Source organism: Urtica dioica, chromosome 8 (assembly GCF_054948205.1).
Source record: "Urtica dioica subsp. dioica isolate 48M chromosome 8, U.dioica_male_clone48M_v1_H2, whole genome shotgun sequence".
Taxonomy (NCBI): Eukaryota; Viridiplantae; Streptophyta; class Magnoliopsida; order Rosales; family Urticaceae; genus Urtica; species Urtica dioica.
This window is the reverse complement of record NC_142763.1, coordinates 3,847,613-3,872,669: the sequence shown is the minus strand read 5'-3', so window position 1 is coordinate 3,872,669 and position 25,057 is coordinate 3,847,613. Positions and strand designations below refer to the sequence as shown.

At 33.0% G+C, this 25,057-nt stretch overlaps 2 protein-coding genes and 3 pseudogenes across 2 annotated transcripts; all 5 read left to right on the top strand.

The window, feature by feature from the left end:
• Nucleotides 1-2,535: 2,535 nt before the first annotated feature.
• On the top strand, nt 2,536-5,350 carry LOC149387377 (protein DETOXIFICATION 14-like). The gene is made up of 4 exons (XM_089622128.1): nt 2,536-2,790; nt 4,181-4,725; nt 5,073-5,159; nt 5,329-5,350. Exons 1-4 carry the CDS (start codon nt 2,536-2,538, stop codon nt 5,348-5,350), a joined length of 909 nt encoding a protein of 302 aa, XP_089478254.1.
• A 918-nt stretch (nt 5,351-6,268) lies between these two features.
• On the top strand, nt 6,269-7,850 carry LOC149387376 (phenylcoumaran benzylic ether reductase Betv6-like; annotated as a pseudogene).
• A 4,087-nt stretch (nt 7,851-11,937) lies between these two features.
• Nucleotides 11,938-14,752, top strand: LOC149387375 (protein DETOXIFICATION 14-like). The gene is made up of 4 exons (XM_089622127.1): nt 11,938-12,192; nt 13,583-14,127; nt 14,475-14,561; nt 14,731-14,752. The coding sequence occupies exons 1-4, from the start codon at nt 11,938-11,940 to the stop codon at nt 14,750-14,752; spliced, it is 909 nt and encodes a 302-aa protein (XP_089478253.1).
• A 932-nt stretch (nt 14,753-15,684) lies between these two features.
• LOC149387374 (phenylcoumaran benzylic ether reductase Betv6-like) lies at nt 15,685-17,281 on the top strand (annotated as a pseudogene).
• A 4,076-nt stretch (nt 17,282-21,357) lies between these two features.
• LOC149387373 (protein DETOXIFICATION 14-like) lies at nt 21,358-25,057 on the top strand (annotated as a pseudogene).

The window sequence follows — 25,057 nt, the reverse complement described above, 5'->3', positions numbered from 1 at the left end:
TATATATATATATAATACGTATTATGTGATATGAAGTATTTATGTATTGTGTGAATTTTTGTGTGTGCGTGTTTGTTCGGAATGTGCTTGTTATGATATGATATGACGATATGTGAGTTTATGTTATTATCTTATGCTGTGTGTTAGAATATCTATAACACGTCCTATGTTTCTAGCTATGTTATCATGTATGTTTTTATCTTATGTCGCTCATGCTTTTAACGTAATAAACACGATTAATAAGTTAAGTAAGCAAGAGAGTCGTACCGCCTCGAATTACGGAGGTACCTAGAGGAATTTCTCGAGCCGAACTACGGGCTCACATAGAGAGTTCCTCATATGTTTATATATGTGACGGGGCGTACTATGGGAGGTCGCAGCCCCATGGTTCGTTACCAAAGTGTACACTGAAATCGGTACGGCTACTCTAGGGGACCCCCGAACTAAAATACGATAGACTTTTAATAGGGTATCTCATGTCACGGTTAAAATTTAAAGTACTAATAACCGGTTCATGCATTTTTGTTTTATTGCTTATGTTTTGTGAGTTATAGTTATTCTCGCTGAGCGTTAGCTCACTCTATGTATTTACGTCAGTGTTGTAGGTAAACAACATATGAACAAGTGAGGAGGGTGGATCAGCGGCGGCGATAGCGAGAGGGTTGGGTTATGGTTGCCGTTTTCGAAAATAAAAAGACTTCCGCTTTACTTTCAGTTTTGCAATAATCCAAACCCAAGGTTTTATTGTTCATAGTTTAAGTTATGTTTTTCAATTTCATTAAAGGTTACGACTTTATTTATGGTATTTATTTTACGATGGTATTTTGTTGGTTTTAAATTTCCATTATGCAACTTCGACTTTTTGGTTGTTTTCGTTCATCAAGTTTAAATGAAAATTTATTTTTAAGTTACGAGTTTTCAAACTTTATATTTTAAGTTATGTTTAAAAAAAATATACCTCAAATTTTCTTAAGTTTTAAAAAGTAAGATAAGTAAGACGGTCCGAAAAGTCGGGTCGTCAAGCAATTGAAACAATTGCGTCTTATTCAAAATTACCTTTCTGTGTGAGTGATTTGTCGGAGAGCATAAAATCAAACACAAAAGTCCCACAGGGAATCATATATGAATTGAAACCTATAATCCATTGGCAGCTAGGCCCACAGTTGATATTATGCATACATGTGAAGAAAATAACTATTATATGAACGGATAATACTACATAGTGAACGCTCGTGAGTATTCAACAACTAAATAAAACATGTTATCAACTATGCATGAGAGAGAGAGAGAGAGAGAGAGAGAGAAATGAATGAGAAAAGTGAGAGAGAAAAGAAAAGGGTTAAAAACGTAAATACACAAAATTGATAATCTTATTTTTGGTTTATAATAGACTTTTTAGATTTTGGTACAAAATTTTATTTAGTTGTTGAATGCATTCGAGGTATATTCTACGTTTTTTTTTTTGTAATTTGAAAAAAAAAAACGTTCGTCGCTTTGAGAATTCGTTTGAATATTTATTGACATCTTTGTCAATAAAATTTTTTGATGTAAATAAATCTACAATGATTTCTAGAATTTTTCTTTGAAGATTTATTGAAATTTTTGCCAATAAATTTTCAGACAAATGTATAAATAAATCACAAGATATGTTGACAAACATATATAAATAAATCACATGACGTCTTATTTATTGATAAACATATCTATAAATCACGATATTTATTGACAAACATGTCAATAAATTATTGAATTTATTGACCAACGTATCAATAAATCATTAGATCTATTGACGCACAATAACGAAGCTCTCAAGCCATATTGAACAAACTGCAAAATATATACCGATGTATCACATAAAAAATAAAAAATAAAAAAAAAGCTTTATTTACATCTTTCGATCCATTTACTAAGATCACCTGGTCACGTACGTCTCTTTTTCTTTTATTTTCCATTTCAGTATTATCCTACCTAGCAAAGGGTTTTATATACGGAACCCATATCCTGCAGGAAAAATGTCGGATCTATGATTTTATAACATATAAACAATTAATGATGATCTTATTTTCCGGTCTATCTACTAAATTTTTAATTAGTAAAAAAATGTGTACATTTAATTAACTATATTAATATAAAATAGAATTTTAATAATTGTGTCTTGTATTGATTATCATTCAAAAATTCAGTCAAAATATTGATTATCAGATATAATTTTAACATTAATAAAGAATATACTTTAATAATAAACAGATTTATGACAGTATGAAAAGGCAGGTAATGAAAACGTCATTTAACCTAAATTTCAAAGATACAAAAATATTTCTCATAAACTAAGTGGCCTTAATTCATTGTAGCAAAAACCAGATTTGACTTTTTTTTTGTTATTAATTATTTGCGAGAGAGAGAGAGAGAGAGAGAGAGAGAGAGAGAGTTTAGTGGATTGGTTTTTTATTTTTATTTATGTATCAGCGTGGAATGGAAGTGGCATATTAAAAGAAAACGTGGATGAAAATTGTGAGGAAGAGAGAGAGAGAGAGCATGGAAGAGGAGAGAATAGAGAGGTTGGTGGAAAGAGAGAAGAAGATGGGAGATGGTTTTTTAGGGCTAATGAGTGAAATGGTGGAAGAAGTGAAAGTTTTGAGCTGTATTAGTGGGCCAATGGTGGTCGTGAATTTGTCTCAGTACTTCTTGCAAGTGATTTCGATAATGATGGTCGGTCATCTAGGGAAACTCTATCTCTCATCCACCGCCATTGCCATTTCCTTCTGCGCCGTCACTGGCTTTAGTCTCCTTGTAAGTCTACAGATCAAACCATCTTCTCTAATTATAATATCTTATTTGTTTGATATAGTAGAAACTAGAAAGAAATTAAAAAGAAGAAATATACTAGTAGGTTTGAGATACCGTTAATGTTACTGTGCCGAGACTCAGATTTTATGAGTATTTATATCCCTTATCGTAAGGGTTTATTGTGATTTTCCGTGAAAGAAACCGATAGATTTCAAAATAAAAAAATGATACCTCACATCAAGTCACTATTCCAAATCCATGATGTTGATGTTCTGAATCTAGAAAAAACCAACCAAACAAAAAATTCTCAATTTGAAGCCTAGTCCTCAATAGTCACGGCAAAAGAGTAGAGCGGTACTAGTGAAGTCAGGAAGAATAAATAAGAAAATACCAAATTACAATAAAATAAGGTATTAAAGTTAAATTACAACAAAAAAAACATTAAAATAAGGCTTTTTGGGCTTTTTGGCCTTTTGATTTAATATATTCAAATACCAAAGAAAAAAAAAAGCACATAATTAATTATTTTTTTATAAGTTGGGATGACGGGCCACCCCATGACTCATGTGGGTCCGCCCTTGCTAATATACATATATAACGGAAAAACGGTATCAAATAGTTCAATTTTAATTACAAAAATTTACCGATATAGGCCACATATAGATAAGCGTTTGAGTTTTAATCAGCGTTTTATAAATTTTCCGTAAATAGTAAAAAAAATTGTAAATGTTTCGTAGATAGCCATATTTACTATAAAAATTACTCTGCGTTTTTGGTTATTTTGATAGCGTAAATAGATTTACGTGATTGTTTACAAAAAATTAACGAAACGTTGGTTATTTCAAAAAATTTAACGTTTCATATGGCTAGATAACCACTAGACCCTTTTAATTATAGGTTAATTATTATGTGCTATAGCGAAGTATATATGCCATCAGTTTTAAAATCCTATAATCAATTTGAACAGAGACAATTAGTTATGAATAACCAATTTTAAAACTTATTAACTGATTTTTTAATTGTTATTCTAATTTGGAACAAAGTTATATGAAAAGAACTTTGTTTGAACTGACACCGGTTATGAAACCGGATAATCGATATTTGGATAACCAGTTTCAGACCTTGATAACTGCTTTTTAAAATCGGTTTTCAAACTAGATATCGATTATTAAAATTAGGTTAACCAAAAATTTGTATAACTTTGATTTGGACCAATTCGATCTAGTTATTGGTCCAAAAATTTGAAAACCGAAAAATTTAATTTTGATTTCTAAAACGGGCCTAAACTAAATTGAACCAAACCGGTTTCAGCCCTAAAAAAAATCCTTCATTTAAGTGAAACAAATGAAAAGAAAAAAAAAGTAAATTTTTGAAGATTATTTGACTTGGCAAGTATGGAATGGCTGGCGCGTTGGAGACTCTCTCCGGCCAAGCCTATGGTGCTAAGCAATACAAAAAGGTCGGAGCCCAAACAAACAGAGCGATCGTAGCCCTTGCGTTTACGTGCCTCCCTCTCTCTTTCCTTTGGATTTCTATGGGAAAAATATTGATTTGGATGGGACAAGATCCGTCAATATCCAAAGAAGCCGGGAGATTCGCTCTCTTTCTTGTCCCCGCGCTCTTTGCCTACGCAGCCGTTCAGCCCCTCGCGCGATACTTCCAATCGCAGAGCCTTATCGCTCCTTTGTTGGCGAGCGAGCTCGCCTCTATCTTGTGCCACATGGCGCTCTGTTGGACCCTCGTGTTTCAGTTCGGGCTAGGGCATCTTGGAGCGGCTGTGTCCATCGGTGTCTCTTATTGGCTGAACGTGACTTTGTTGTCTCTTTACATGCTATTCTCGCCCTCGTGCGAGCCCATGCGGGCTCCACTTTCTTTCGAGGTTTTCTGTGGTTTCGGAGAGTTCTTGCGCTTCGCTGTTTTTTCTGCGGTGATGGCATGGTAACATACATTTTACCTTTTAAGTTAAATTAGCTCGTATAAGTTTACTATGTATTTATTTGAGTCTATTAGGTATATAGTCATATTTACAGTTTCGCATTGATATATAGTCAACGTTTCGTTAATCTTAGATAAGTGGCAATGTCCATGTATATACATGTGTAAATTGACGTAAATATCTCACTATTTTATTTCGGTGAAAGGGTAAATCAGGAATGTCACGTCATTTTTATGGCTATTTATTTAAAATTTACGAAACGTTGACTGTATAGCAATCTCATATGTTTTAATTGGCTAATTTCCGAATTTTTTGTATTTCTTTTCTTTTCTGATTTATATTTTGCAAGCCTCGAGTGGTGGTCATTTGAGCTTCTCATATTACTCTCCGGCTTTCTTCCTAATCCCGAGCTTGAGTTTTCAGTCATGTCAATATGGTATGCCATCGATCTATATATCTCGCTCTATATCTATATATTTATACACTACGTACTACTATTTTGGGTTTGGACAATCGTTACAAACACATGCATAAATAATTCTTTTTCCCAAGGCTATTTCAATTTTGCATGTTAAAGACCTATATATTATATGTATGCATTTTAGGATGGAATACTTTGAGCATTAATGTAATTATTATGTTTGCATGCTTATATGGTTTGTATACGTTTCTCTGAGAGTATGTACGTACGCCGTTGAAATTCTGATTGTATTATCCTAATATTTATTCTCCGTACACTTTTATTGGTCATTTTGGGACTCACGAGTTTAATATCCTGTCAATAACTTGTAAATTATTATTACAAAAGATATCTCAACATTTATTTCTTTATGAATAATTGATATCTCTTTGTCGGCCGTAGCGTTTTGGGTCACTTTTTTAGCAATGACGAGGAAGTCGTGAAATACGTGCTTTCTTGAATTAAATGGTATAATAATAAACACAGCAACTGACATAAAATATGGGCCATTTACTAAGTGGACGATTGTATTATTTATTTTTAAAAAATAATACCTACTCAATAACGTATTTGGTAACCATTACTTCATACAAAATATTTATTAAACAAGTTTCTAATTCGGTAAGAGACCAAGTTCAACAGAAAAGACGAGAGATGCCGTTAGTTACAGAAAATTCAATGCGTGGGACGGATTTATTGGTATCTATCCAATTACCTCGTCGAACACACACAAAACAAACAAACAAAAACATGGCTCTGCTATTCGAGACTCATGAGAGAGCACTTCTTAAATGAAAAAGAAAAAAGCAACTCGGTGGTTGCGCGAGTGTGTGACGAATGTCTCATCATTCCTATCTTGTTAAGATGTCAAGTAAAAAAGAAAAATAAGCAAGAACCTACATGAATGTCTGTCTATATTCATTTTGAGCTTAAAAACATCACCATTAAATGTATCTTGTTAGTTTGACGGGGTAAATAGAAATCTAGCAAGAACCTAGCCCAATTTCTGTCTATATTCCCTTTGAACCTCAATTAAAATATATCACAATAATTATATATATATATATATATATATATATATATTCTACAATCCTAGACATTTAGATAGAGAAGAAAACAATCCCTACACTACCGGTGCTACAAAGCCTATAAATAACGGTCAAGAAGAGAAACATTTCATATAATTCCTCACCGTTTCCCCTTTTGTAGCTTGATCACCAACCCCTAGATTATTATCCACGTAATCGATCATGGCCGTCGAAAAGAGCAAGATCCTGATCATCGGAGGGACAGGACACATCGGCAAGTTCATAGTGGAGGCCGGCGTGAAGTCTCCGGGCACGAGACGTTTGTTCTCGTGCGCGACTCCACGTTGACCAACCCACAAAAATCTGAAACCGTTGACAAGTTCAAGTCGTTGGGCGTGAAATTAGTCCACGGCGACTTGTATGACCACGGCAGTTTGGTCAACGCAGTCAAACAAGTCGATGTGGTCATATCCACCGTTGGTCATCTTCAATTGTCGGATCAGGACAAAATCATCGCGGCCATCAAGGAAAGTGGCAACATCAAGGTGCATATAGTTTTTTGTTTTTTAATTTGAAATTTAATTTTGATGTGATTATTATCCGGGAACATTATTATTGCTATGGGGATAATGTTACCTGATTCCACGTGTAACATTTATAAAATCAAATAAAAGTGACAAATATTTGATCTCATTTAAAATTTGGTGGGAAGTTATAAACGTTGATTTACGCACACGCTAGGTTAAAGGGAATTTTTTTTTTTTTTTTTTTTTTTTTGTATTTTAGAGATTCTTTCCTTCGGAGTTTGGGAACGACGTGGATCGAGTTCATGCGATCGAGCCGGCAAAAACAGCCTTCGAAACAAAGGCAAAGATTCGGCGGGCGATAGAAGCCGAGAAAATCCCATTCACGTACGTAGCATCCAACTTCTTCGCCGGATATTTCCTTCCCACCCTAGCTCAGCCCGGAGCCTCGGGTCCCCCGAGGGACAAAGTCATCATTTTTGGCGACGGAAACCCCAAAGGTGGTAACTTTTTTCCCCCTTTTAAAGAAAAATAACCTTAATGCAAACATAATAACTCTATGAGACGTAAACAATTTTGCACAGCAATATTCAATTATGAAGAGGACATTGGAACATACACAATCAGAGCAGTGGACGATCCGAGAGCCTTGAACAAAGTACTCTACATTAGGCCACGGAACAATATCTACTCATTCAACGACCTTGTTTCACTTTGGGAGAAAAAGATCGGCAAAACACTTGAGAAAGAGTACATTTCGGAGGACCAACTTATCAACAAAATTTTAGGTATTTTTTGTACTGTAATCATTTTGGTCTCTTCATATATGTAAATCAATTTTTTTTTTTTTTTTTTCCATTTTCTTTCAGTCTCCAATCCCACTGAAAGTAATATTATCGATCCACCACTCGGTTTTCGTGAAAGGCGATCACACAAACTTTGAGATCGAGTCATCGTTTGGAGTCGAGGCGTCGGAACTGTACCCTGATGTGAAGTACACTACGGTGGACGAGTATCTCGATCGCTTTGTCTGAGCTTCTTTTCTACATATCAATGTTATCTGTTATGTAATAAGATTGTCAAAGTGTGTGCCAAGTTTATCATAATATTATCTGTCCTGCTTTTTATGAATTCCCCACTTTTTTTTTCCTACATATTAATCATATGGAAATGTGCGTGTGAGTAGGACTAATCTCATGGCAATTGTGAAATGCAAATTTTTTTAGCTTAATTAAAAAGCTAAAATTTTTGTGTTCGAGTTACGTTAGTTTTTTTTTTTTAATAAAGTAGTAGTGAATGATTTGTTTATGTGGTAACTTTAGGGTATTTTTTTTAAAAATTTAATATACTCTTTAGATTACAAAATATGGATATAATATATATAAGTTATATATTATAAATAAGTTATGTATACATACTTTTTATATATATATACATTATAATAAATTAAAGTATACATATTACTTTATTTTACATAATATAAATTAGTTAACGTTTATATATATATATATATATATATATATATATATATATATATATATATAAAAGTACCTTATATATTATATATGTGCTAAGTTACTTACGTGATATCAGTTTAGTTTTTTTTAGTATACGTTATATATATATATATATATATATATATATATATATATATATATATATATAAAGTTATTTATAATGCGTGCATTATATTTTGTTTTTTTTAAAAATTATAATAATAATTAATATATTAATATTAGAAGTAGGATTAGGTTTAGGCTTTTAGGGTTTATTTAAACCCTATTTAAACATCCCCTCCTCTTCTTTTAACGCTTCTTCTCTGCTCTCTCTCCCTCATCCCTCTCTTGGTTTGAAAAATTCGTAGCTCCAATTAGGTATGCTTTCTTTTCTCTCTGGTTCGGATTCCCTGAAAACGGTTTCTTAAAACGCTTGTGCTGGTTTCAAAAAAATTGTTTTTGCGTTGATTCTTTTTGGAAAAGTTAGTTTTAAGTGTCTTCTATCTAAAGCTGCAATCGAAAAATAATTTTATAAAATAAAGAATATTTTTCGATTATTTTCAAATCAGCGCACAGACCTGAGACCTATTCCCGATTTTCAGACTTTAAACGCTTACTTTGGATTCAACAAATTTGGTTTTGCGTTGATTCTTTTTGGAAACTTTAGTTTTAAATGTCTTCTATCTAAACCTTTAATCGAAAAATATTTTTATAAAATACTGAATATTTTCTGATTATTTTCAAAACGGTGCGCAGACAGTTTTTGACAAAAACTTTAAAGTTAGATCTTAGCACTTCTTTTATTTTTAATAAATAGTTAAAATATTATTTTTGGCCGTGATGCCTTTACAAAAAGTGCTCAAAATTATATTTTATACGTACTTGATTTTTTACAAAAGTTTTTCCAGAGTTTCAGTTTTCTCCGAAACCCTAATAGCCAAGGGTATTTTAGTAATTTCACGTCGGATCTCGTTTCTGAAAATTTTCAGAAACTAAGTCATGTATTAAATCCTTTTCTTACCTGATAAGTAATAGTCAACCTTTTCCGTTTAGGTTCCGAGTCATTAAGAGCATCCTTTTCCTTCGACGGTCTTCGATCGTAATTCCGATATCCAGGTGAGAATAATCTCACTGCAACACGGATTAGTTAAAATATATATATATATATAATACGTATTATGTGATATGAAGTATTTATGTATTGTGTGAATTTTTGTGTGTGCGTGTTTGTTCGGAATGTGCTTGTTATGATATGATATGACGATATGTGAGTTTATGTTATTATCTTATGCTGTGTGTTAGAATATCTATAACACGTCCTATGTTTCTAGCTATGTTATCATGTATGTTTTTATCTTATGTCGCTCATGCTTTTAACGTAATAAACACGATTAATAAGTTAAGTAAGCAAGAGAGTCGTACCGCCTCGAATTACGGAGGTACCTAGAGGAATTTCTCGAGCCGAACTACGGGCTCACATAGAGAGTTCCTCATATGTTTATATATGTGACGGGGCGTACTATGGGAGGTCGCAGCCCCATGGTTCGTTACCAAAGTGTACACTGAAATCGGTACGGCTACTCTAGGGGACCCCCGAACTAAAATACGATAGACTTTTAATAGGGTATCTCATGTCACGGTTAAAATTTAAAGTACTAATAACCGGTTCATGCATTTTTGTTTTATTGCTTATGTTTTGTGAGTTATAGTTATTCTCGCTGAGCGTTAGCTCACTCTATGTATTTACGTCAGTGTTGTAGGTAAACAACATATGAACAAGTGAGGAGGGTGGATCAGCGGCGGCGATAGCGAGAGGGTTGGGTTATGGTTGCCGTTTTCGAAAATAAAAAGACTTCCGCTTTACTTTCAGTTTTGCAATAATCCAAACCCAAGGTTTTATTGTTCATAGTTTAAGTTATGTTTTTCAATTTCATTAAAGGTTACGACTTTATTTATGGTATTTATTTTACGATGGTATTTTGTTGGTTTTAAATTTCCATTATGCAACTTCGACTTTTTGGTTGTTTTCGTTCATCAAGTTTAAATGAAAATTTATTTTTAAGTTACGAGTTTTCAAACTTTATATTTTAAGTTATGTTTAAAAAAAATATACCTCAAATTTTCTTAAGTTTTAAAAAGTAAGATAAGTAAGACGGTCCGAAAAGTCGGGTCGTCAAGCAATTGAAACAATTGCGTCTTATTCAAAATTACCTTTCTGTGTGAGTGATTTGTCGGAGAGCATAAAATCAAACACAAAAGTCCCACAGGGAATCATATATGAATTGAAACCTATAATCCATTGGCAGCTAGGCCCACAGTTGATATTATGCATACATGTGAAGAAAATAACTATTATATGAACGGATAATACTACATAGTGAACGCTCGTGAGTATTCAACAACTAAATAAAACATGTTATCAACTATGCATGAGAGAGAGAGAGAGAGAGAGAGAGAGAGAGAGAGAGAAATGAATGAGAAAAGTGAGAGAGAAAAGAAAAGGGTTAAAAACGTAAATACACAAAATTGATAATCTTATTTTTGGTTTATAATAGACTTTTTAGATTTTGGTACAAAATTTTATTTAGTTGTTGAATGCATTCGAGGTATATTCTACGTTTTTTTTTTTGTAATTTGAAAAAAAAATCCGTTCGTCGCTTTGAGAATTCGTTTGAATATTTATTGACATCTTTGTCAATAAAATTTTTTGATGTAAATAAATCTACAATGATTTCTAGAATTTTTCTTTGAAGATTTATTGAAATTTTTGCCAATAAATTTTCAGACAAATGTATAAATAAATCACCAGATATGTTGACAAACATATATAAATAAATCACATGACGTCTTATTTATTGATAAACATATCTATAAATCACGATATTTATTGACAAACATGTCAATAAATTATTGAATTTATTGACCAACGTATCAATAAATCATTAGATCTATTGACGCACAATAACGAAGCTCTCAAGCCATATTGAACAAACTGCAAAATATATACCGATGTATCACATAAAAAATAAAAAATAAAAAAAAAGCTTTATTTACATCTTTCGATCCATTTACTAAGATCACCTGGTCACGTACGTCTCTTTTTCTTTTATTTTCCATTTCAGTATTATCCTACCTAGCAAAGGGTTTTATATACGGAACCCATATCCTGCAGGAAAAATGTCGGATCTATGATTTTATAACATATAAACAATTAATGATGATCTTATTTTCCGGTCTATCTACTAAATTTTTAATTAGTAAAAAAATGTGTACATTTAATTAACTATATTAATATAAAATAGAATTTTAATAATTGTGTCTTGTATTGATTATCATTCAAAAATTCAGTCAAAATATTGATTATCAGATATAATTTTAACATTAATAAAGAATATACTTTAATAATAAACAGATTTATGACAGTATGAAAAGGCAGGTAATGAAAACGTCATTTAACCTAAATTTCAAAGATACAAAAATATTTCTCATAAACTAAGTGGCCTTAATTCATTGTAGCAAAAACCAGATTTGACTTTTTTTTTGTTATTAATTATTTGCGAGAGAGAGAGAGAGAGAGAGAGAGAGAGAGAGAGAGAGAGAGTTTAGTGGATTGGTTTTTTATTTTTATTTATGTATCAGCGTGGAATGGAAGTGGCATATTAAAAGAAAACGTGGATGAAAATTGTGAGGAAGAGAGAGAGAGAACATGGAAGAGGAGAGAATAGAGAGGTTGGTGGAAAGAGAGAAGAAGATGGGAGATGGTTTTTTAGGGCTAATGAGTGAAATGGTGGAAGAAGTGAAAGTTTTGAGCTGTATTAGTGGGCCAATGGTGGTCGTGAATTTGTCTCAGTACTTCTTGCAAGTGATTTCGATAATGATGGTCGGTCATCTAGGGAAACTCTATCTCTCATCCACCGCCATTGCCATTTCCTTCTGCGCCTTCACTGGCTTTAGTCTCCTTGTAAGTCTACAGATCAAACCATCTTCTCTAATTATAATATCTTATTTGTTTGATATAGTAGAAACTAGAAAGAAATTAAAAAGAAGAAATATACTAGTAGGTTTGAGATACCGTTAATGTTACTGTGCCGAGACTCAGATTTTATGAGTATTTATATCCCTTATCGTAAGGGTTTATTGTGATTTTCCGTGAAAGAAACCGATAGATTTCAAAATAAAAAAATGATACCTCACATCAAGTCACTATTCCAAATCCATGATGTTGATGTTCTGAATCTAGAAAAAACCAACCAAACAAAAAATTCTCAATTTGAAGCCTAGTCCTCAATAGTCACGGCAAAAGAGTAGAGCGGTACTAGTGAAGTCAGGAAGAATAAATAAGAAAATACCAAATTACAATAAAATAAGGTATTAAAGTTAAATTACAACAAAAAAAACATTAAAATAAGGCTTTTTGGGCTTTTTGGCCTTTTGATTTAATATATTCAAATACCAAAGAAAAAAAAAAGCACATAATTAATTATTTTTTTATAAGTTGGGATGACGGGCCACCCCATGACTCATGTGGGTCCGCCCTTGCTAATATACATATATAACGGAAAAACGGTATCAAATAGTTCAATTTTAATTACAAAAATTTACCGATATAGGCCACATATAGATAAGCGTTTGAGTTTTAATCAGCGTTTTATAAATTTTCCGTAAATAGTAAAAAAAATTGTAAATGTTTCGTAGATAGCCATATTTACTATAAAAATTACTCTGCGTTTTTGGTTATTTTGATAGCGTAAATAGATTTACGTGATTGTTTACAAAAAATTAACGAAACGTTGGTTATTTCAAAAAATTTAACGTTTCATATGGCTAGATAACCACTAGACCCTTTTAATTATAGGTTAATTATTATGTGCTATAGCGAAGTATATATGCCATCAGTTTTAAAATCCTATAATCAATTTGAACAGAGACAATTAGTTATGAATAACCAATTTTAAAACTTATTAACTGATTTTTTAATTGTTATTCTAATTTGGAACAAAGTTATATGAAAAGAACTTTGTTTGAACTGACACCGGTTATGAAACCGGATAATCGATATTTGGATAACCAGTTTCAGACCTTGATAACTGCTTTTTAAAATCGGTTTTCAAACTAGATATCGATTATTAAAATTAGGTTAACCAAAAATTTGTATAACTTTGATTTGGACCAATTCGATCTAGTTATTGGTCCAAAAATTTGAAAACCGAAAAATTTAATTTTGATTTCTAAAACGGGCCTAAACTAAATTGAACCAAACCGGTTTCAGCCCTAAAAAAAATCCTTCATTTAAGTGAAACAAATGAAAAGAAAAAAAAAGTAAATTTTTGAAGATTATTTGACTTGGCAAGTATGGAATGGCTGGCGCGTTGGAGACTCTCTCCGGCCAAGCCTATGGTGCTAAGCAATACAAAAAGGTCGGAGCCCAAACAAACAGAGCGATCGTAGCCCTTGCGTTTACGTGCCTCCCTCTCTCTTTCCTTTGGATTTCTATGGGAAAAATATTGATTTGGATGGGACAAGATCCGTCAATATCCAAAGAAGCCGGGAGATTCGCTCTCTTTCTTGTCCCCGCGCTCTTTGCCTACGCAGCCGTTCAGCCCCTCGCGCGATACTTCCAATCGCAGAGCCTTATCGCTCCTTTGTTGGCGAGCGAGCTCGCCTCTATCTTGTGCCACATGGCGCTCTGTTGGACCCTCGTGTTTCAGTTCGGGCTAGGGCATCTTGGAGCGGCTGTGTCCATCGGTGTCTCTTATTGGCTGAACGTGACTTTGTTGTCTCTTTACATGCTATTCTCGCCCTCGTGCGAGCCCATGCGGGCTCCACTTTCTTTCGAGGTTTTCTGTGGTTTCGGAGAGTTCTTGCGCTTCGCTGTTTTTTCTGCGGTGATGGCATGGTAACATACATTTTACCTTTTAAGTTAAATTAGCTCGTATAAGTTTACTATGTATTTATTTGAGTCTATTAGGTATATAGTCATATTTACAGTTTCGCATTGATATATAGTCAACGTTTCGTTAATCTTAGATAAGTGGCAATGTCCATGTATATACATGTGTAAATTGACGTAAATATCTCACTATTTTATTTCGGTGAAAGGGTAAATCAGGAATGTCACGTCATTTTTATGGCTATTTATTTAAAATTTACGAAACGTTGACTGTATAGCAATCTCATATGTTTTAATTGGCTAATTTCCGAATTTTTTGTATTTCTTTTCTTTTCTGATTTATATTTTGCAAGCCTCGAGTGGTGGTCATTTGAGCTTCTCATATTACTCTCCGGCTTTCTTCCTAATCCCGAGCTTGAGTTTTCAGTCATGTCAATATGGTATGCCATCGATCTATATATCTCGCTCTATATCTATATATTTATACACTACGTACTACTATTTTGGGTTTGGACAATCGTTACAAACACATGCATAAATAATTCTTTTTCCCAAGGCTATTTCAATTTTGCATGTTAAAGACCTATATATTATATGTATGCATTTTAGGATGGAATACTTTGAGCATTAATGTAATTATTATGTTTGCATGCTTATATGGTTTGTATACGTTTCTCTGAGAGTATGTACGTACGCCGTTGAAATTCTGATTGTATTATCCTAATATTTATTCTCCGTACACTTTTATTGGTCATTTTGGGACTCACGAGTTTAATATCCTGTCAATAACTTGTAAATTATTATTACAAAAGATATCTCAACATTTATTTCTTTATGAATAATTGATATCTCTTTGTCGGCCGTAGCGTTTTGGGTCACTTTTTTAGCAATGACGAGGAAGTCGTGAAATACGTGCTTTCTTGAATTAAATGGTATAATAATAAACACAGCAACTGACATAAAATATGGGCCATTTACTAAGTGGACGATTGTATTATTTATTTTTAAAAAATAATACCTACTCAATAACGTATTTGGTAACCATTACTTCATACAAAATATTTATTAAACAAGTTTCTAATTCGGTAAGAGACCAAGTTCAACAGAAAAGACGAGAGATGCCGTTAGTTACAGAAAATTCAATGCGTGGGACGGATTTATTGGTATCTATCCAATTACCTCGTCGAACACACACAAAACAAACAAACAAAAACATGGCTCTGCTATTCGAGACTCATGAGAGAGCACTTCTTAAATGAAAAAGAAAAAAGCAACTCGGTGGTTGCGCGAGTGTGTGACGAATGTCTCATCATTCCTATCTTGTTAAGATGTCAAGTAAAAAAGAAAAATAAGCAAGAACCTACATGAATGTCTGTCTATATTCATTTTGAGCTTAAAAACATCACCATTAAATGTATCTTGTTAGTTTGACGGGGTAAATAGAAATCTAGCAAGAACCTAGCCCAATTTCTGTCTATATTCCCTTTGAACCTCAATTAAAATATATCACAATAATTATATATATATATATATATATATATATATATATATATATATATATTCTACAATCCTAGACATTTAGATAGAGAAGAAAACAATCCCTACACTACCGGTGCTACAAAGCCTATAAATAACGGTCAAGAAGAGAAACATTTCATATAATTCCTCACCGTTTCCCCTTTTGTAGCTTGATCACCAACCCCTAGATTATTATCCACGTAATCGATCATGGCCGTCGAAAAGAGCAAGATCCTGATCATCGGAGGGACAGGACACATCGGCAAGTTCATAGTGGAGGCCGGCGTGAAGTCTCCGGGCACGAGACGTTTGTTCTCGTGCGCGACTCCACGTTGACCAACCCACAAAAATCTGAAACCGTTGACAAGTTCAAGTCGTTGGGCGTGAAATTAGTCCACGGCGACTTGTATGACCACGGCAGTTTGGTCAACGCAGTCAAACAAGTCGATGTGGTCATATCCACCGTTGGTCATCTTCAATTGTCGGATCAGGACAAAATCATCGCGGCCATCAAGGAAAGTGGCAACATCAAGGTGCATATAGTTTTTTGTTTTTTAATTTGAAATTTAATTTTGATGTGATTATTATCCGGGAACATTATTATTGCTATGGGGATAATGTTACCTGATTCCACGTGTAACATTTATAAAATCAAATAAAAGTGACAAATATTTGATCTCATTTAAAATTTGGTGGGAAGTTATAAACGTTGATTTACGCACACGCTAGGTTAAAGGGAATTTTTTTTTTTTTTTTTTTTTTTTGTATTTTAGAGATTCTTTCCTTCGGAGTTTGGGAACGACGTGGATCGAGTTCATGCGATCGAGCCGGCAAAAACAGCCTTCGAAACAAAGGCAAAGATTCGGCGGGCGATAGAAGCCGAGAAAATCCCATTCACGTACGTAGCATCCAACTTCTTCGCCGGATATTTCCTTCCCACCCTAGCTCAGCCCGGAGCCTCGGGTCCCCCGAGGGACAAAGTCGTCATTTTTGGCGACGGAAACCCCAAAGGTGGTAACTTTTTTCCCCCTTTTAAAGAAAAATAACCTTAATGCAGACATAATAACTCTATGAGACGTAAACAATTTTGCACAGCAATATTCAATTATGAAGAGGACATTGGAACATACACAATCAGAGCAGTGGACGATCCGAGAGCCTTGAACAAAGTACTCTACATTAGGCCACGGAACAATATCTACTCATTCAACGACCTTGTTTCACTTTGGGAGAAAAAGATCGGCAAAACACTTGAGAAAGAGTACATTTCGGAGGACCAACTTATCAACAAAATTTTAGGTATTTTTTGTACTGTAATCATTTTGGTCTCTTCATATATGTAAATCAATTTTTTTTTTTTTTTTCCATTTTCTTTCAGTCTCCAATCCCACTGAAAGTAATATTATCGATCCACCACTCGGTTTTCGTGAAAGGCGATCACACAAACTTTGAGATCGAGTCATCGTTTGGAGTCGAGGCGTCGGAACTGTACCCTGATGTGAAGTACACTACGGTGGACGAGTATCTCGATCGCTTTGTCTGAGCTTCTTTTCTACATATCAATGTTATCTGTTATGTAATAAGATTGTCAAAGTGTGTGCCAAGTTTATCATAATATTATCTGTCCTGCTTTTTATGAATTCCCCACTTTTTTTTTCCTACATATTAATCATATGGAAATGTGCGTGTGAGTAGGACTAATCTCATGGCAATTGTGAAATGCAAATTTTTTTAGCTTAATTAAAAAGCTAAAATTTTTGTGTTCGAGTTACGTTAGTTTTTTTTTTTAATAAAGTAGTAGTGAATGATTTGTTTATGTGGTAACTTTAGGGTATTTTTTTTAAAAATTTAATATACTCTTTAGATTACAAAATATGGATATAATATATATAAGTTATATATTATAAATAAGTTATGTATACATACTTTATATATATATATATATACATTATAATAAATTAAAGTATACATATTACTTTATTTTACATAATATAAATTAGTTAACGTTTATATATATATATATATATATATATATATATATATATATATATAAAAGTACCTTATATATTATATATGTGCTAAGTTACTTACGTGATATCAGTTTAGTTTTTTTTAGTATACGTTATATATATATATATATATATATATATATTTATATAAAGTTATTTATAATGCGTGCATGTGATGTGCGCAAGCATATATTATGTTTTTTAAAAAAATTATAATAATAATTAATATATTAATATTAGAAGTAGGATTAGGTTTAGGCTTTTAGGGTTTATTTAAACCCTATTTAAACATCCCCTCCTCTTCTTTTAACGCTTCTTCTCTGCTCTCTCTCCCTCACCCCTCTCTTGGTTTGAAAAATTCGTAGCTCCAATTAGGTATGCTTTCTTTTCTCTCTGGTTCGGATTCCCTGAAAACGGTTTCTTAAAACGCTTGTGCTGGTTTCAAAAAAATTGTTTTTGCATTGATTCTTTTTGAAAAAGTTAGTTTTAAGTGTCTTCTATCTAAAGCTGCAATCGAAAAATAATTTTATAAAATAAAGAATAGTTTTCGATTATTTTCAAATCAGCGCACAGACATGAGACCTATTCCCGATTTTCAGACTTTAAACGCTTACTTTGGATTCAACAAATTTGGTTTTGCGTTGATTCTTTTTGGAAACTTTAGTTTTAAATATCTTCTATCTAAACCTTTAATCGAAAAATAGTTTTATAAAATACTGAATATTTTCTGATTATTTTCAAAACGGTGCGCAGACAGTTTTTGACAAAAACTTTAAAGTTAGATCTTAGCACTTCTTTTATTTTTAATAAATAGTTAAAATATTATTTTTGGCCGTGATGCCTTTACAAAAAGTGCTCAAAATTATATTTTATACGTACTTGATTTTTTACAAAAGTTTTTCCAGAGTTTCAGTTTTCTCCGAAACCCTAATAGCCAAGGGTATTTTAGTAATTTCACGTCGGATCTCGTTTCTGAAAATTTTCAGAAACTAAGTCATGTATTAAATCCTTTTCTTACCTGATAAGTAATAGTCAACCTTTTCCGTTTAGGTTCCGAGTCATTAAGAGCATCCTTTTCCTTCGACGGTCTTCGATCGTAATTCCGATATCCAGGTGAGAATAATCTCACTGCAACACGGATTAATTAAAAAATATATATATATAATACGTATTATGTGATATGAAGTATTTATGTATTGTGTGAATTTTTGTGTGTGCGTGTTTGTTCGGAATGTGCTTGTTATGATATGATATGACGATATGTGAGTTTATGTTATTATCTTATGCTGTGTGTTAGAATATCTATAACACGTCCTATGTTTCTAGCTATGTTATCATGTATGTTTTTATCTTATGTCGCTCATGCTTTTAACGTAATAAACAAGATTAATAAGTTAAGTAAGCAAGAGAGTCGTACCGCCTCGAATTACGGAGGTACCTAGAGGAATTTCTCGAGCCGAACTACGGGCTCACATAGAGAGTTCCTCATATGTTTATATATGTGACGGGGCGTACTATGGGAGGTCGCAGCCCCATGGTTCGTTACCAAAGTGTACACTGAAATCGGTACGGCTACTCTAGGGGACCCCCGAACTAAAATACGATAGACTTTTAATAGGGTATCTCATGTCACGGTTAAAATTTAAAGTACTAATAACCGGTCCATGCATTTTTGTTTTATTGCTTATGTTTTGTGAGTTATAGTTATTCTCGCTGAGCGTTAGCTCACTCTATGTATTTACGTCAGTGTTGTAGGTAAACAACATATGAACAAGTGAGGAGGATGGATCAGCGACGGCGATAGCGAGAGGGTTGGGTTATGGTTGCCGTTTTCGAAAATAAAAAGACTTCCGCTTTACTTTCAGTTTTGCAATAATCCAAACCCAAGGTTTTATTGTTCATAGTTTAAGTTATGTTTTTCAATTTCATTAAAGGTTACGACTTTATTTATGGTATTTATTTTACGATGGTATTTTGTTGGTTTTAAATTTCCATTATGCAACTTCGACTTTTTGATTGTTTTCGTTCATCAAGTTTAAATGAAAATTTATTTTTAAGTTACGAGTTTTCAAACTTTATATTTTAAGTTATGTTTAAAAAAAAAATTTACCTCAAATTTTCTTAAGTTTTAAAAAGTAAGATAAGTAAGACTGTCCGAAAAGTCGGGTCGTCAAGCAATTGACACAATTGCGTCTTATTCAAAATTACCTTTCTGTGTGAGTGATTTGTCGGAGAGCATAAAATTAAACACAAAAGTCCCACAGGGAATCATATATGAATTGAAACCTATAATCCATTGGCAGCTAGGCCCACAGTTGATATTATGCATACATGTGAAGAAAATAACTATTATATGAACGGATAATACTACATAGTGAACGCTCGTGAGTATTCAACAACTAAATAAAACATGTTATCAACTATGCATGAGAGAGAGAGAGAGAGAGAGAGAGAGAGAGAGAGAGAGAAATGAATGAGAAAAGTGAGAGAGAAAAGAAAAGGGTTAAAAACGTAAATACACAAAATTGATAATCTTATTTTTGGTTTATAATAGACTTTTTAGATTTTGGTACAAAATTTTATTTAGTTGTTGAATGCATTCGAGGTATATTCTACGTTTTTTTTTTTGTAATTTGAAAAAAAAATCCGTTCGTCGCTTTGAGAATTCGTTTGAATATTTATTGACATCTTTGTCAATAAAATTTTTTGATGTAAATAAATCTACAATGATTTCTAGAATTTTTCTTTGAAGATTTATTGAAATTTTTGCCAATAAATTTTCAGACAAATGTATAAATAAATCACAAGATATGTTGACAAACATATATAAATAAATCACATGACGTCTTATTTATTGATAAACATATCTATAAATCACGATATTTATTGACAAACATGTCAATAAATTATTGAATTTATTGACCAACGTATCAATAAATCATTAGATCTATTGACGCACAATAACGAAGCTCTCAAGCCATATTGAACAAACTGCAAAATATATACCGATGTATCACATAAAAAATAAAAAATAAAAAAAAAGCTTTATTTACATCTTTCGATCCATTTACTAAGATCACCTGGTCACGTACGTCTCTTTTTCTTTTATTTTCCATTTCAGTATTATCCTACCTAGCAAAGGGTTTTATATACGGAACCCATATCCTGCAGGAAAAATGTCGGATCTATGATTTTATAACATATAAACAATTAATGATGATCTTATTTTCCGGTCTATCTACTAAATTTTTAATTAGTAAAAAAATGTGTACATTTAATTAACTATATTAATATAAAATAGAATTTTAATAATTGTGTCTTGCATTGATTATCATTCAAAAATTCAGTCAAAATATTGATTATCAGATATAATTTTAACATTAATAAAGAATATACTTTAATAATAAACAGATTTATGACAGTATGAAAAGGCAGGTAATGAAAACGTCATTTAACCTAAATTTCAAAGATACAAAAATATTTCTCATAAACTAAGTGGCCTTAATTCATTGTAGCAAAAACCAGATTTGACTTTTTTTTTGTTATTAATTATTTGCGAGAGAGAGAGAGAGAGAGAGAGAGAGAGAGAGAGAGAGAGAGAGTTTAGTGGATTGGTTTTTTATTTTTATTTATGTATCAGCGTGGAATGGAAGTGGCATATTAAAAGAAAACGTGGATGAAAATTGTGAGGAAGAGAGAGAGAGAGAGCATGGAAGAGGAGAGAATAGAGAGGTTGGTGGAAAGAGAGAAGAAGATGGGAGATGGTTTTTTAGGGCTAATGAGTGAAATGGTGGAAGAAGTGAAAGTTTTGAGCTGTATTAGTGGGCCAATGGTGGTCGTGAATTTGTCTCAGTACTTCTTGCAAGTGATTTCGATAATGATGGTCGGTCATCTAGGGAAACTCTATCTCTCATCCACCGCCATTGCCATTTCCTTCTGCGCCGTCACTGGCTTTAGTCTCCTTGTAAGTCTACAGATCAAACCATCTTCTCTAATTATAATATCTTATTTGTTTGATATAGTAGAAACTAGAAAGAAATTAAAAAGAAGAAATATACTAGTAGGTTTGAGATACCGTTAATGTTACTGTGCCGAGACTCAGATTTTATGAGTATTTATATCCCTTATCGTAAGGGTTTATTGTGATTTTCCGTGAAAGAAACCGATAGATTTCAAAATAAAAAAATGATACCTCACATCAAGTCACTATTCCAAATCCATGATGTTGATGTTCTGAATCTAGAAAAAACCAACCAAACAAAAAATTCTCAATTTGAAGCCTAGTCCTCAATAGTCACGGCAAAAGAGTAGAGCGGTACTAGTGAAGTCAGGAAGAATAAATAAGAAAATACCAAATTACAATAAAATAAGGTATTAAAGTTAAATTACAACAAAAAAAACATTAAAATAAGGCTTTTTGGGCTTTTTGGCCTTTTGATTTAATATATTCAAATACCAAAGAAAAAAAAAAGCACATAATTAATTATTTTTTTATAAGTTGGGATGACGGGCCACCCCATGACTCATGTGGGTCCGCCCTTGCTAATATACATATATAACGGAAAAACGGTATCAAATAGTTCAATTTTAATTACAAAAATTTACCGATATAGGCCACATATAGATAAGCGTTTGAGTTTTAATCAGCGTTTTATAAATTTTCCGTAAATAGTAAAAAAAATTGTAAATGTTTCGTAGATAGCCATATTTACTATAAAAATTACTCTGCGTTTTTTGTTATTTTGATAGCGTAAATAGATTTACGTGATTGTTTACAAAAAATTAACGAAACGTTGGCTATTTCAAAAAATTTAACGTTTCATATGGCTAGATAACCACTAGACCCTTTTAATTATAGTTTAATTATTATGTGCTATAGCGAAGTATATATGCCATCAGTTTTAAAATCCTATAATCAATTTGAACAGAGACAATTAGTTATGAATAACCAATTTTAAAACTTATTAACTGATTTTTTTAATTGTTATTCTAATTTGGAACAAAGTTATATGAAAAGAACTTTGTTTGAACTGACACCGGTTATGAAACCGGATAATCGATATTTGGATAACCAGTTTCAGACCTTGATAACTGCTTTTTAAAATCGGTTTTCAAACTAGATATCGATTATTAAAATTAGGTTAACCAAAAATTTGTATAACTTTGATTTGGACCAATTCGATCTAGTTATTGGTCCAAAAATTTGAAAACCGAAAAATTTAATTTTGATTTCTAAAACGGGCCTAAACTAAATTGAACCAAACCGGTTTCAGCCCTAAAAAAAATCCTTCATTTAAGTGAAACAAATGAAAAGAAAAAAAAAAAGTAAATTTTTGAAGATTATTTGACTTGGCAAGTATGGAATGGCTGGCGCGTTGGAGACTCTCTCCGGCCAAGCCTATGGTGCTAAGCAATACAAAAAGGTCGGAGTCCAAACAAATAGAGCGATCGTAGCCCTTGCGTTTACGTGCCTCCCTCTCTCTTTCCTTTGGATTTCTATGGGAAAAATATTGATTTGGATGGGACAAGATCCGTCAATATCCAAAGAAGCCGGGAGATTCGCTCTCTTTCTTGTCCCCGCGCTCTTTGCCTACGCAGCCGTTCAGCCCCTCGCGCGATACTTCCAATCGCAGAGCCTTATCGCTCCTTTGTTGGCGAGCTCGCTCGCCTCTATCTTGTGCCACATGGCGCTCTGTTGGACCCTCGTGTTTCAGTTCGGGCTAGGGCATCTTGGAGCGGCTGTGTCCATCGGTGTCTCTTATTGGCTGAACGTGACTTTGTTGTCTCTTTACATGCTATTCTCGCCCTCGTGCGAGCCCATGCGGGCTCCACTTTCTTTCGAGGTTTTCTGTGGTTTCGGAGAGTTCTTGCGCTTCGCTGTTTTTTCTGCGGTGATGGCATGGTAACATACATTTTACCTTTTAAGTTAAATTAGCTCGTATAAGTTTACTATGTATTTATTTGAGTCTATTAGGTATATAGTCATATTTACAGTTTCGCATTGATATATAGTCAACGTTTCGTTAATCTTAGATAAGTGGCAATATCCATGTATATACATGTGTAAATTGACGTAAATATCTCACTATTTTATTTCGGTGAAAGGGTAAATCAGGAATGTCACGTCATTTTTATGGCTATTTATTTAAAATTTATGAAACGTTGACTGTATAGCAATCTCATATGTTTTAATTGGCTAATTTCCGAATTTTTTGTATTTCTTTTCTTTTCTGATTTATATTTTGCAAGCCTCGAGTGGTGGTCATTTGAGCTTCTCATATTACTCTCCGGCTTTCTTCCTAATCCCGAGCTTGAGTTTTCAGTCATGTCAATATGGTATGCCATCGATCTATATATCTCGCTCTATATCTATATATTTATACACTACGTACTACTATTTTGGGTTTGGACAATCGTTACAAACACATGCATAAATAATTCTTTTTCCCAAGGCTATTTCAATTTTGCATGTTAAAGACCTATATATTATATGTATGCATTTTAGGATGGAATACTTTGAGCATTAATGTAATTATTATGTTTGCATGCTTATATGGTTTGTATACGTTTCTCTGAGAGTATGTACGTACGCCGTTGAAATTCTGATTGTATTTTCCTAATATTTATTCTCCGTACACTTTTATTGGTCATTTTGGGACTCACGAGTTTAATATCCTGTCAATAACTTGTAAATTATTATTACAAAAGATATCTCAACATTTATTTCTTTATGAATAATTGATATCTCTTTGTCGGCCGTAGCGTTTTGGGTCACTTTTTTAGCAATGACGAGGAAGTCGTGAAATACGTGACCTCAATGGCCGCTCTAATTTGCATTGGGGTCGTATTCGATAGTTTACAATGTGTCCTCTCGGGGATCGCCAGAGGATGTGGATGGCAAGATTTGGGAGCCTTTGTCAACCTTGGAGCCTACTATTTCGCCGGAATTCCCATTTCGGTCACACTCGGATTTTGGTTCGACTTCAGAGGAACAGGACTTTGGGTTGGGATTGTGCTTGGTTAATTTCTGCAATCACTTCTTCTTTCTCTAGTCATAATTTTCACAAATTGGGAAAATAAGGTTAGTCTTTCGCGGCGTTTAAGATATAATCTATATTTCTTAAATGATTTATATCGAATAGACCAGTTGATATTGTTAGTTATTGGCATACTAGTAATAAGCTATTTAAATATAAGAATACGTCGTAATTGGAACATTCAGGGCTTTGGGTTGAACATGGTATTTTAACATTCCATTCCCATGTTTTATTATTAATAGCTGTGGACTTTGATACGTGTAAGATAATGTAATGTTGCAGGCGACGATGGCTAGGAGGAGAATATTTCAAGGAAGATCTTTAGATGAAGATAACAGAGTGACGATGGTTCATCAACGTTCAAGCTTCTAA